We start from the raw sequence: 13,501 nt of genomic DNA on the forward strand, positions 1-13,501 counted from the left end.
TTCTATTTTCTTTCAGCATTTAACTTGAGACAAACTAATTTGGAGCCTCCACATTATAATAATGGAAAGCTACCATTAACACTAGATTACTTCTCAGATACTTGTCACAATTTTCTTCTAAGCTTTCTTAGATATAAGTTTCTAGCAGTAAATGCATCAGTTATATTGTGATAAAGCAGCAAAGGGATATAAAGTGATTGGAATGGTTCAGACAATGACTTTCTATTACTATCTATGGGATTGTGCCTTGTGTGTGCATAAACCCAATGAAATCTTTGATGGCCACCAAACAGTTAAAGTGGTCCTCTTGTATTCCATAAAATGCAATGTGTAATGTGTATGTTGGTACCATACTATTACTCTTATTATTAATGCCTCAGAGAAGACGAAAATTCATTTCAACTGGACACATTGGTGCAAACTCAGCTTGCTTTATGTAACAGAAGGACAATGTAATTAGATATTATTATCTATGCAAATAGTGGTTAGATTTCATTTAAAAAGCAATTGTCTTTAATAGGTCTGCACATATGGTAGAAACAGAACACAATGTATCCCTAAGTACAATCAAATTACTAAAGTATGAAATACCCAGTAGTCCAGAGCATTCTTCTCAATGTGTGTACTTAGGGTCACAGTTTTTATATTGTTGTAGGATGAGTTGTACTCTGGGGCTCACACTTAAAATACTAAATTGAATTTAGAACTCCACTAGAAGCTAGAAAGATGCTCTAGCTTTCACAGCCCTTACAATTCGGCTTAGATACTTGGCTGCTCTGAAAAAGAAACCTCTTAACTATAATAATAATCTATTTATATCCTGCTCATCTGGCTGGGTTTCCCCAGCCACTCTAGGCAGCTCCCAACAGAATAATAATAAAAATAAAAATAAATAAAGTGATAAAACATCAAACATTAAAAACTTCCCTAAACAGGGCTGCCTTCAGATCTCTTCTTTAAAGTCAAATAGTTGTTTATTTCCTTCCTACCCACAAGCCATTTCCTACTCAGTTTTAAGTTCAATTATTTATTTTTGATGTGGGATAACTACTCATGTTAGCTAAGGAATAATTTCCCCAGAATCACGAGAAATGTCCCAGAATCAAAGTCAGCCTAAAACTTCATCAGAACTATGGAGCTAAGTAAATGCACTGAGAAGTGACACCGTGTGCTGATGGGTTGCATCCAACAACAGCAGAAAGCATTTTTGCTCATGCAAGTCTGGGTAGCCAATTATTGTCGAGCCACTTAAGTCTCACATTTTCCCTCCCTAAAGCTGTTGAGGAACTCCCTGGATAGGCTGGTAAGGGCAGTATATTCAAATTCAAATATAACATCCATGAAACTTTTTTAATGGAAGCACATTCCATTTAAACCAATATCATTTGTTTCACATTCATGTTTAGGTGTCATGCATCAGACTCTTAAAATACTGTGTTTCAGATATTCACTACCAGGTACTGCTGCCTTCCTAGCACTGCCCTCTGCTGGACACAAAGTAATGGCAAGCCTTTGTAACCCAACAACCACCATTGTTCCAAAAAAGTAGTGGGAAATAATAAAGATTGAAGGCTTACAAACAGATGAAGGAAATTAAAATCTGAAGGAAAGAGGAAATTGAGTAAAAGGCTGCTGACAATGTTTTCTTCATACTTACATTACAGGAAAAAACAACTACAAATAAAAATGTTAGTTTCATGGACATTCTTATTTCAACATGGAAGTTACATTTAAAACTGCCAAAATATCACCAGGGATGGTGATAGTTGTACAGTAGTCCAACCAAATCTGGAGAACCACCAATTCCTCACTCATGATTTAAAAGAACTCGGGAGACCATAGTAACTTTATCATCATAGTAGCTTATGTAATCTATGGCATGGAAGGTACCTCTGCTGATTTTGGGGTCCCCCTTCCATCCTCAGCCCTCCGTTCCACAGCCTCCTCCATTGAGCAAGGCCCATAAGCCCTTGAAAGAGGGAGAGATGCCAAGAAGACCACCCTTTCCATCCAACAAGCCACCAAGAACTTCCACCCAGCCAGCCAGTTGGAAGTGCCATTTTTACAATCTGTTAACAATCTATAACAGGACCTACTTTCACTTATGGCAGTCTCATGCAACTTAGTAACTGTCAGATGCCATCTACCACAAACAGTACTTAGTATTTCAAACCTAACCCCATGTGCACAGTAAGCTCATCTATTGTATACAGTATAAAGGAAACCCTGTCTCAATAAACTCATTTTAAAAGGTGATTTCTCCAGAGGCAGCGAGAAGATTGGAAACATCTAATTTAAACTAACCACAGTTTGTTGTTATGTATGGCCCCAAATTACTAACTGCTGTGAGTTTAAACTATGGTTTATTAATTGCAGCAAGACACTTTCAAACCAGTTTGGGATGATGGCTTGTTTCATTGAACCAGAGTTTAAACTAACTAGAGTTCTGATTTCAGATAAAATGAAAGACTCCTATTAGTTTAAACCAGTAAGTGGATACCAAGGTCTTCCTCACAACTGCACTGACGAAAGAGGGGTGGAGTAGGTCACAAGCCCAACACTCACTTCTGACCATTCACATAGTGCTAAATAAACCATGGGGCAGTGTTACATAGAATCTACGGCTTTTTTAAATCAATGATCCTTCTGCCTATTTTATTTTATTTTATTTGGCTTGGTCTGGGCTCCATTTGCATAGATTCTGGGAACCAATATTAAATATCTGCATTTTAGGTTTGTACTTGGATCTACAGCTATTTCCAGATTTATTCTCCCCTCCCCCCCAGGAAATATTTTCTTGGTAATGTGCTTTTATCCATTTCAAAATCTACAGCGATGCATTAAAAAATGGCATTACAAAAACTTCAGGCATAAATCCTGTCTCTATCCAATGTATCAGGAGAGTACTAAGTACAGAACGTTTGAAAATTGTGGCCAAGATTACTTCCAGTTCTTCTATCACCATCAAACCCCAGATCTTAGCTTCCTCATAAATACTTCAACGGATGAGATTTTCCTTTACTTTTTACAAAAGCAAGGATAACGTGTGAAGGTTTCAAGGCATTTTTAACAGTCTCAAAGGGGAATACAGTACTTGATAGAACACTTAAACAGGCAAGCAATGCCACCACTCCCCTTCAGTGGCAGACTTTGGGTTCTCAGATTTCAGCGGTGCCCCATGTGACACTAAAATTCGGTGCCCCCTGCCTCTGGCTTCTACAGCATTGTTGTGGCGCTCCCTGCATTGTGGTGCCCAGTGCAACTACATAAGTCACACTACCATAAACTGCCTCTGCTCCTCTTTACCCGTTACCCTTTCCTAAAAGCAGAAAGGGGAGGATGGAGATCTTGGTGCAAATAATGGCGGCAGAATGTGAGTTCTAATATGTGACAAGGGAGACTTCACTGAGGAACTGAGAGTGCCTTATTTAGAAGGCACTCCCTACTGAATACCCACCCCTTACTTAATTGTAGGTACCTCTTTCTGAAAATTCAACCTCCAAATAATTAAAGCTGTGACCTAATTTGATGACACCCATCAAATAACCATTTGTGATACGTATCCCCAAATCTGATTATATGGCATTTGCAGTATCTGTATGATTTTTGTAATGGAGGCCAACAACAACCTCTGTGTTTCTGTTCCATAATTTCAACAACAGTTTATTTCAGTTGATCCTGACAAGCGGCGGAGGCACATCATGAAAAGCTACAAATGATTGTGTGTTTTTGTATATTTAGTATATCTGCTACTTGGGTGATTTAGTACTAAACACTGATCATTCTCTTTCCTGAACACCACCGGCTCTTTTGAAATTATGTTGTTTAAATTGGCCCAATCTTGCAACTTACTGGTAAAGAAACTGGTGGAGTCTTGAGAGCTGTTTTCTGTCTAACAGGCTAATTGGACAGCAATTGTTCCAATCAGATTTATTGCCTTCTTTGAGCACCAGAACTTCAATATTCATTCCCCAACCATTAACCAGTCTTTTCACAGAAGTTTACATATGACAATTTGTTATTGTCATATGTCAGAAACATTTCAGAAGGCAATAATCAAATGTTGCAATACGATCAATGGAATTGATCGTCTTTTTCAAGGGACTAAAGCTGGTCATGGCTTTGTTTGTTCTAATTTGGAAATTTTATTTGAGGATATAATACAAGTACTTGATTTACTCACTAATTAAAGCCTTGATCAAATTGCGCTTTCCATCTTTCTGACTTTATTTGGGCATATATCATTACACTCACTGCTTTTGATTTATATGCTACTAGAATTATATGCTCCTTTGTTCACAGCAACTTCCATTAGTTCTCAGTTGCCTAAAACATGTTTTGTTCTCCCTGCTTTAACAGTTTGAGGACCCTAACGGAAATCAGCCTGCAACTTAACTTACCAGTAAACGTGTGAAACCAACACAATCACACATTGCCTCCTTGTCCACCCCTATTTCTCCTGCCCTGTCTTCCACTGAACTTTATATTGTAAGCTCATCTGTTCTCTAAAGTGTTAGGCACTCTGATTGTACTATATAAAAATACTGGCACTAACAAAGGGACAAACCCACAAGCTGCAAGTAGCAGAAGCTACTTGAGAAATAAAATCAGTAAGGGCAGGGCCCTTTTTTGCTGTGATGCTTTGATGAGAAAACTTAGTCCCCTGAGACATCTGCCAGGGCAAATTAAACTTGTACACTTGTATTCAAACTTTTATTCTTTCAGAAGGCAAGCTATTTATTTTCTGTTCAAGCAGGCAACTTGATTTCAACTTATTTGTGTTAGATTTATTTTCCATGTTATCTGGCATGATATTTTTTTATGAATTTTGATTATAATTGCCGTTATTCTGATGTTGTTAAGGCAACCATAGCTTTCCTCTGAGAAAGAAACCTGTGGTTTGTATAAAAATAACTTATAATAAATATAAATGTTCCTTGACCTTCAGTGCAAGTTGTCTGCTCAGTGTAAAAGCTTAGAGGGACAATGCTTATTAATTTTCACATTTTAATACACCCTTAATTTTCTGATGAAGCAAAAAAGAGGAAGAGTTATCTGCAGCATATACAGGCGCATGAGACTACAGCAATATAAATGATGGATGTTCGGTTGCCATGGTAACTATTATAGTGAGAGGGAAAGATTCCGTACCATTGCTCAACAACCAGCAGAAATGCTAATCTCAACACCTGATATTATTCCATTTTTAAAATAACATGGCTGTTAATCAGCCTCATTTGAATAGAGACATCATTAACTGACTGCTCTATTTTGAAGCTGAAAAAAGCAGTAACAACAAACACATACAGCTTCCATAACTAGCACCATATTCAGGTTCTAAGCATCCTAAAAGCTCACCCCCTGCTTTGCACAGCTGTATATACTTTCATATCGTGCTACAAAGCATAGGTTTGCAAATATTGCTTTCTGGCACATACCACTGTGAGATAAAGTGACAGAAGAGTAGGATAACTGACCATGAAATGACTGAGAGACATATGCGAAAGCAGTATGTTTTCCCCCCGACTAACTAGCAGCTGTGTATTTTATACAACAGAGTTTAGAGAAAAGTGTGGAAAAAATAATGTGCCTCATAGACTCCAGTCTCTCTTGCAGTGACTTAATTCTATGTTTAAAAATTGTGAGGACTGTGAATTTTGACAAATGTTGTCAGTTTTAAAGGAATCCAATTAAACCCTCATAAAATACTGGAGTCACACATTCAGATGCACTATCAAATTATTTTCTCAGACTAGAGTATCAGTAGTTTGAAGTTGTTTTTTATTTGGCTGCACACAGAATTTCACCAGAAAGGTATCAATACCATTCAACATGAAATGAAAATAGTGTACCATAAATATATTGTGAGACTTATTGATCTCCAGATAGATAGATAATGATAATAATGATAATGATGATAATAATAATAATAATAATAATTTATTATTTATACCCCACCCATCTGGCTGGGTTTCCCCAGCCACTCTGGGGGGCTTCCAACAGAATATTAAAATACAATAATCTATTAAACATTAAAAGCTTCCCTAAACAAGGCTGCCTTCAGATGTCTTCTAAAAGTCTGGTAGTTGTTTTTCTCTTTGACATCTGCTGGGAGGGCGTTCCACAGGGCGGGTGCCACTACTGAGAAGGCCCTCTGCCTGGTTCCCTGTAACGTGGCTTCTCACAATGAGGGAACTGCCAGAAGGCCCTCGACATCAGTGTCCGGGCAGAATGATGGGGGTGGAGACTGGTTTGTCTGTAACTTTTAGGGATTTTCTTAAAATTTAGTCATATGTAGAGTATAATTCTGTTTTTCCAGGAATAACAACATTTGAGGAACATCTACATAGCTTCTGAAAGTGATTCCATGTAAACTGGACACACTTCTGACCCCTTCTGCACACACAGGCCACAGAACTTAGCTTGGAGGTCCTGGGAGTAGCAAGGTGCTGGTGCTGGGGAAATACTTGCTTTCGTAAGGGAAACATCTTTCACTTCCTCTTTATCACTAAAAGATGTGGGCTGCTTCAATGGGAAAATCCTGGATTTTAGCTTTATAATGTGCTAATTTCAGGGACAAAATACAAATTGTATTTCTATGATCTCTCATGGCTTATCATCATACTTCTTATCCCACCATATTGCTAACATTGAGTATATCATCTCAGGTAATAGTGTTGTTACTAATGACATATTTTTAATGTGTCTCCTGATCTAGACAAGCTCATGTAGCATTTTGCAACATTTTCTACTTATTTTTCAAACTCCAATTATTTATGAGTATTATCATGGCAACTTACATTTGAGCACTTCTCCAACACTTCCTCTTTGAACTGTAGAAACTTTTCCTGGATTGCAAGTTGGTTGAGTGCAAATGACAGAAAGTGTGTGAAGGGTTGTTTCTTGCGGAAGCTCTCCACAAGAACATCAATTCGTGTTCGAGCTGAAATAATACCATTCCGGTGTTGTCCTGTGATCACTGGAAACAAGCAAAACATAAGACAGGATTTATGACAGCTTGCTACATGTGCTCACAAAAGTTTAGAAATAATAACAAGATTTTCCACTGTACCAGAAAGCCAGTTCCTAACAAGGTGAGAGCTATCTTAACTGAATACACAGGTCAGTGTTACTATCAAACTAGTGATTTCAAAGTGTGAGATGAAGCTCCCTAGTTTTAATACATTAATACTGTATCATTAAAATTTTCTGTCCTTTAGTTCATACAATTTTTATTTCTCCTGATACAGGTTTGTATTTATTTATGTATACCTATTGATATTGCCGGGACTTTCTCTCTTATCAAAGTACTGTAGACTATTTTTGAGTCTATTTGTTATAATAACTGATTCTACTTCCTCTGGAAACATTTGAGGTTTTCACTTCACAGTATGGGTGCACTGCAGAGTTTTGTCACTCGTTTTAGACACAGAGATTTTTGTGTGTTTTTTTGTTATTACTGTGCAATGATTTGTGTAAAAGGAGTCCATACACTTTATGAATGAAGTGTACTGTGTGGAAAATAAATATTTAATGTTACATGCAGAAAGTATAATTAAGGGGAGGGGAATAAATAAGTGGATAGCAAGCATTCAATCATGTCTGGTTCTTTAAAAAAAATGCCATGCTAACCATGGTACCTGACTTTACACAATTATGCAAAGCATAAATATGAAGAGAAAAATGCAGTTCCCTCTTTTTGAATAACAGGATGCACCCAACAATGATAGCCTTAACATTAGATCCACAAGGTTACTTTTTGGCCATACCATAAGTGGAATTAAAGAATTTGACCCTCTTCAGTCTGTTTAAAATGTGTTCACACTGTGCTTCTACATTCCTTATTTTCAGCCAAAATGACAGTAGGTGGGCCAACTGCAGTGAAGATTCACTTACTGAAAGTCTTCAAGTCAACACCAAAACAGTAATACTGAAGACATCATATTACCTTTCCTATACTGAATTCAGTATTATAGAGGCAGCTAGTTTCATTCGATGGCAGTTTTTACATTTATTTTCCAAGTAGTACCAGGATGCCTTTATCGCCTCTAAGTTTCACACCATGTCAGACCTGTACATAAAAATTAAAGGCCTTTTAATTTTTACAAAACCCAGAACTCACCAATTTCTCCTTCAACTCCAGGCTTAGGAATAATGATAGAGGTTCGGGTTTCTGTTTCTATTTTCTTCTTTGTTTCTCCTTTTTTGCCTATTATATATCTATATAAGCATACAGTGGGAAAACAGAAAAGGGAATCAGTGATAATGTTTGGAACTACTTAATCATTTCTTTTTTAAAAAAAAATTTAACAGCTTAAACATCCTACCCATTTTGGAATCCTAAATGCTAATACAAGCAACCAGTTTCCTGGTGATCAAGGCATAGGACAGTCCCCACGATGTGAGGCTACGGCAACGAATTTATCCCTAATTTCCCATTAGTAGTTGTCAAAAGCTAATTATAAAATCAATAATAAAGACTGAGAACACCTGGCATTCCCCTCTGTTGTTCTAGCCAGTGACTGCATGATTAGCAATTCTGAATATGCACACACAGACTTACTTGTATAGTGGGCTGGGAATGTCCACAGCACATTGGTAGCCTCTTTCTGTCTCTTCCACCACAAAGGCATCACAGGGTTCATCTGCACAATCCTCAGGACCTGCAAGGTGTGGCGTGATTAGAAACTATTCATCTAAAGCAGGCATCCCCAAACTCGGCCCTCCAGATGTTTTGGGACTACAACTCCCATCATCCCTGACCACTGGTCCTGTTAGCTAGGGATGATGGGAGTTGTAGTCCCAAAAACATATGGAGGGCCAAATTTGGGGATGCCTGATCTAAAGGGTAAATAACAAACATACTTCTGTTTGCAAAATGTGACTTCACCACCACCCTATAGTGCCTCACAAACCCAAGGTTTTGGGATCCTCTAGATCTGGGGGCCTATGAGGGGGCTGGCAGGAGGAGGAAAGGAAGTTAAATCCAATTACACAAGCAGAGGTCCACTCACACTACAATGGCTTCCACCCATTATGCTAACTTTTAAGTCTTCCTGACATCGTCAGAAAGCAGCTGTTGAAGTCAACGGGAGGGCTTTCTTTCTTTCTTCTTTTATATTCTCATTGAAAATAATCTACAGAATAGTCCTGTGGAAATCTATTTTTCTCCGAGATGTAGGAGAAATTTTTTTCCTAGGTGTTGAATTTTTGGCCTCATACAAATGCTTATTTCAGAAAACACTGAACAGCAGTGGATACAGATGCAGGACCCAAAAGCTGAAAATTGAGGCAAAGTGATATTGACTTCTACTCTCAACAGCAGTGACTGTAATATGTTGGAAAATGGGATATTTTTAGCTCAGTAAGAAAACACTGCAACTATTTTCCAGCTAACCAGAAATATAATTTCAAAAGATGTCACAAACCTCTGTGTTATCCCACTCTCACCATCATCGGATTTGTTAAGGTGGAATAAAATTTCATTGCACGAAGCAGCATTTTAAAGCGCCTTAAATTTAATTTCTAGTATGTTACTGATTTGATAAACAATGTGGTTTGTCAAAGAAAGAACTATAGCTAAGGCTTTAGTTCTTGATTTGCTGAAAGGGTGTTCAAGATGCAGGCCACTGGGAAGAATGAGGCAAATGTATTATAAACTGATTGTTTATAACAAACCAAAATATACAGCCTGAAATGTGTGTCTGTGCACGTGCAGTGTTGCATACATGTGCACAGTGACATTTGCATACTCATAGTGCAATACACACATAGACATTTCAGATAGCTCTGCATGCACATGTATACTCTGCTTCCTGCTACTTAACCAATTCCTATAAGTGGACCTTTCCTCTTACTCCATAACTCATAAACTTACTCAGGAGTCTTCTGTGAAGTACCTTGTTGGAAGCTTTTTGAAAGTCCAACGACAGACACTATGTCAAATGGATCACACCAATCTATATGCATGTTGACACTCTCAAAGAACTCTAAAAGGTGAGAATTCTGACTCTGTTCAGCAAGGCTTATTATTCTATATGCCAAGCTATTTTTTCTTTGACAATACTTGCCACCAATGGCTTGTACTTTTTAGGATCCTCCTCCCCTGCCAGATTCCTTTAAAAAAATTGGTGTTACATTGGCTGCTTTCCAGACCTCAGGTGTGGAGGCTGGTCTAAGGGATAGAAGATCTACAACTTCACATTTGAGTTCTTTGAGAACTCTCAGGTGAATGCCACCCAGACCCAGCAATTTGTCACTTTTTATTTTTTCTATTAGGCCTGGAATTTAATCTCGTTACCACTACCTGCCTCAGACAGTCCTTGTGCTAAGGCAGGCACCCCCAAACTGCGGCCCTCCAGATGTTTTGGCCTACAACTCCCATGATCCCTAGCTAACAGGACCAGTGGTCGGGGAAGATGGGAATTGTAGTCCAAAACATCTGGAGGGCCGAAGTTTGGGGATGCCTGTGCTAAGGGGTTATCCTCTAAAGAACACAACATGAAACACAAGGAAAAGGGATTGGGAAGCAAGATGCAAAAAGTATGATAGCAGCTGGTTCAGTTGCCTAGGTGCATGGGAATATCCATTCGTGATCCAAGTGTACACATTATAAGGATCAGGTGTGCACCGCATCCATTCTTCTTCTGACCTAGCCTATTTACCACCCTCTTCCCCCTTTTTTTTCCTTTTCTGCTGTTTCTCTTCTCCTTATGCTTTCTGCTCATGAATTCATGCCTAAGCTTCTTATTCTGCCCACCCACCCTTCAGGGCAGGACGGCTCCTCAGAAGCCCATCTGGTGCTTCCCTTAAGGTGACTACAACAGTAGTTTCAAATACAAGCAAACTTCGGCACAAAAACAAGTGTTGCCTCTTGACAATAGAGCTTTAACTCCCACTCCATAACAGAATGTGAAATATTTAGCAATTCAACACAACTTACTAATGTTGGCATTTTTCAGCAGTGTGCTGAATTCCACTCCAAACTGTGAGTTAAGACTGTGATATCAATGGTGACAATTGCCTTTTGGTAAAAGTCTGACTAATTGCATACACTTCCAGAAAAGCAGAGGCAAGCTCTTGCTTTCAAAGTTAAAGGAACAAATAATCACAGAGAGCTCTGTGTTTCCTATGAATAAAATGGACTAGCTAGAGATGAAGTCCCCTTGTACCAAGACATATCAATAGTCTCCCCAGGCCTAGTATGGTCAGCTCCACACATGGGGAATCTGTGGCTCTCAAAACTGTTGGATTAAATCTCCAATCATTCCATGGTGACTGGGGCTGATGGGAGTCCAAAAACATCTGGAGCCCCATAGATTCCCCATCCCTAGTCTGCATTGACTTGTGCAGCAAGTCACGGGCAGCCCTGCTATCCAGCTCTGTTAACTGGAGATACCTGATTCCTGATACTTACCCTCACATCTCTACATTACTCTAAGTATAATATTGTCCTCTAATCCATATATTTCATACATTCTCTCACCGGTATTAAAGAAACAGGTTAAGAATTTTGAGACCCGCTCTCTGTCATCTTGAGTGTCTGTTTCTTTATTGTACTGAGTCCATACAGACAGCATCGGTGTTGGTATTTTTATGAGAATCATGTTCCATATTCAGTACTTCTGTCCAAGTTCTAATGCCAAGATCAGTTTCATATCATAGTCTCGTGAAATGGAACTCTGTGGATTCTTATCATACCTGCATAGGAATCCTCTTCCTCTTCATGCTGGTGTGGCTGTTCTCGATTATGTTTTTTCCTGTAAACACGTCCTCCAATTCTTATCAGTGGTGGCCGCAGAACTTCCATTTTGCTTTCCCTTTGCTGAAAGACTAAATGGAATTCAACAGGACTAATTTCTGAGTAGATGTTGTTAGAACTGTACACTAGTTGTTGTTTTGTTGTTGTTTAGTCATTTAGTCGTGTCCGACTCTTCGTGACCCCATGGACCAGAGCACACCAGGCACTCCTGTCTTCCACTGCCTCCTGCATGTACACTAGTACAACAGCGCAATTCTATACATGCTTACTTGGGAGTAAATCCAACTGTGCCCAATGGGACTTACTCCCGTGTTAACATGATTAGGACTGCAGCCTTCACTATGATATCTAAACCAAACCTCCCATTAAACAAGGCAAGGTAAAGGTAAAGGGACCCCTGACCGTTAGGTCCAGTCGCAGACGACTCTGGGGTTACAGCGCTCATCTTGCTTTGCTGGCCAAGGGAGCCGGCGTACAGCTTCTGGGTCATGTGGCCAGCATGACAAAGCCGCTTCTGGCAAACCAGAGCAGCGCACGGAAACGCCGTTTACCTTCCCTCCGCAGTGGTACCTATTTGTCTACTTGCACTATGGTGTGCTTTCAAACTGCTAGGTTAGCAGGAGCAGGGACCAAGCAACGGGAGCTCACCCCGTTGCAGGGATTCGAACCACCGACCTTCTGATCGGCAAGCCCTAGGCTCTGTGGTTTAGACCACAGCGCCAGCTGCGTCAACAAGGCAAGGCAAACTTGAAAATACTATGCGCTGGGGGAAAAAAAACCAGGGGCATACTCTACTTTTAAGATTCCACAAACATTTCACTGGCCACTGTGCTGTAAACAGAATGTTGTACCACAGGGATAGTAAATTTATGGAGAGAAAGAAGTCTTACACTATATATATGAGCTGGTTCTCCACACAGGGGAAAGGGCAAGTTACACAAAGGCTTATGCTAAGATGTTCTCTGTCCCATCCATTTTGACAGGGAAAGAACCTCCAGATGTTGTTAGACTACAACTCCCATTATGCCTGACCACTGGCCATGCTGGCTGGGGTTGATGGGATTTAGAACTCCAACAACATTTGGAGGACCACAGGTTTCACATTCATGCTTTTTTGTTAGGGTACATCCATTATGGGTGCTCCATTTACTTGTGTATGTTGATTTCAGGTATGTTCATTCAATCACATACAAAGTTTGTGCTCTTATACATAACCCGGCACAGATCTTTTGTGGTCCTTCTCATGGCTGAGATGCAAAAACTTGCACTGCGCTCAGGATGCCCTGTCCACACAGAGGGAAAGGAGCAGAGCTGCCACGCAAAAAGCAACAGCATACTGTAACTTACTGTCACTCCTAATAGTTCCTGTACTTCCCAGGGCTTGTTTAAACTTAAGGGTTTGCAGAGGTTCAGGGGGCTAAGGCATGTTTGTGTGCATATTATTAGCATCTATTCCAAGCAGCCTTGATTAAAATGTGGGACAAAGATCTTCTAAACCCGTGGTTCCCAACGTGGGCATACGCCCCACAGGGGGGCAATTCAAGAATGAGTTATTAACAGTGAATGGCTTTTTAGACTTCCTCCATGTGAACAGGTCACGTTTTCAATAATAATAATAATAATAATAATAATAATAATAATAATAATATGTCACAGGGGGGCATCAGGATTTTAGAGATGCTTAGGTGGGGCATGGTCAAAAAAAGGTTGGGAACCACTGTTCTAAACAAATCAACTGGA

At 39.5% G+C, this 13,501-nt stretch overlaps 1 protein-coding gene across 1 annotated transcript in view; it reads right to left on the reverse strand.

The window, feature by feature from the left end:
• The window catches only part of ASCC1 (activating signal cointegrator 1 complex subunit 1), a 47,225-nt gene that overhangs the window by 32,703 nt on the left and 1,021 nt on the right, over positions 1–13,501 (reverse strand). The window contains exons 2-5 of the mRNA XM_035137633.3: positions 11,701–11,832; positions 8,564–8,663; positions 8,123–8,220; positions 6,801–6,979 (exon numbers count right to left, since the gene is read on the reverse strand). Coding sequence (XP_034993524.1) covers positions 6,801–6,979; positions 8,123–8,220; positions 8,564–8,663; positions 11,701–11,809 — 486 coding nt within the window. The 5' untranslated portion in view covers positions 11,810–11,832. The remainder of the gene's footprint in view (positions 1–6,800; positions 6,980–8,122; positions 8,221–8,563; positions 8,664–11,700; positions 11,833–13,501) is intronic.

Source organism: Zootoca vivipara, chromosome 5 (genome assembly GCF_965207765.1).
Source record: "Zootoca vivipara chromosome 5, rZooViv2.hap1.1, whole genome shotgun sequence".
NCBI classification, from domain to species: domain Eukaryota; kingdom Metazoa; phylum Chordata; class Lepidosauria; order Squamata; family Lacertidae; genus Zootoca; species Zootoca vivipara.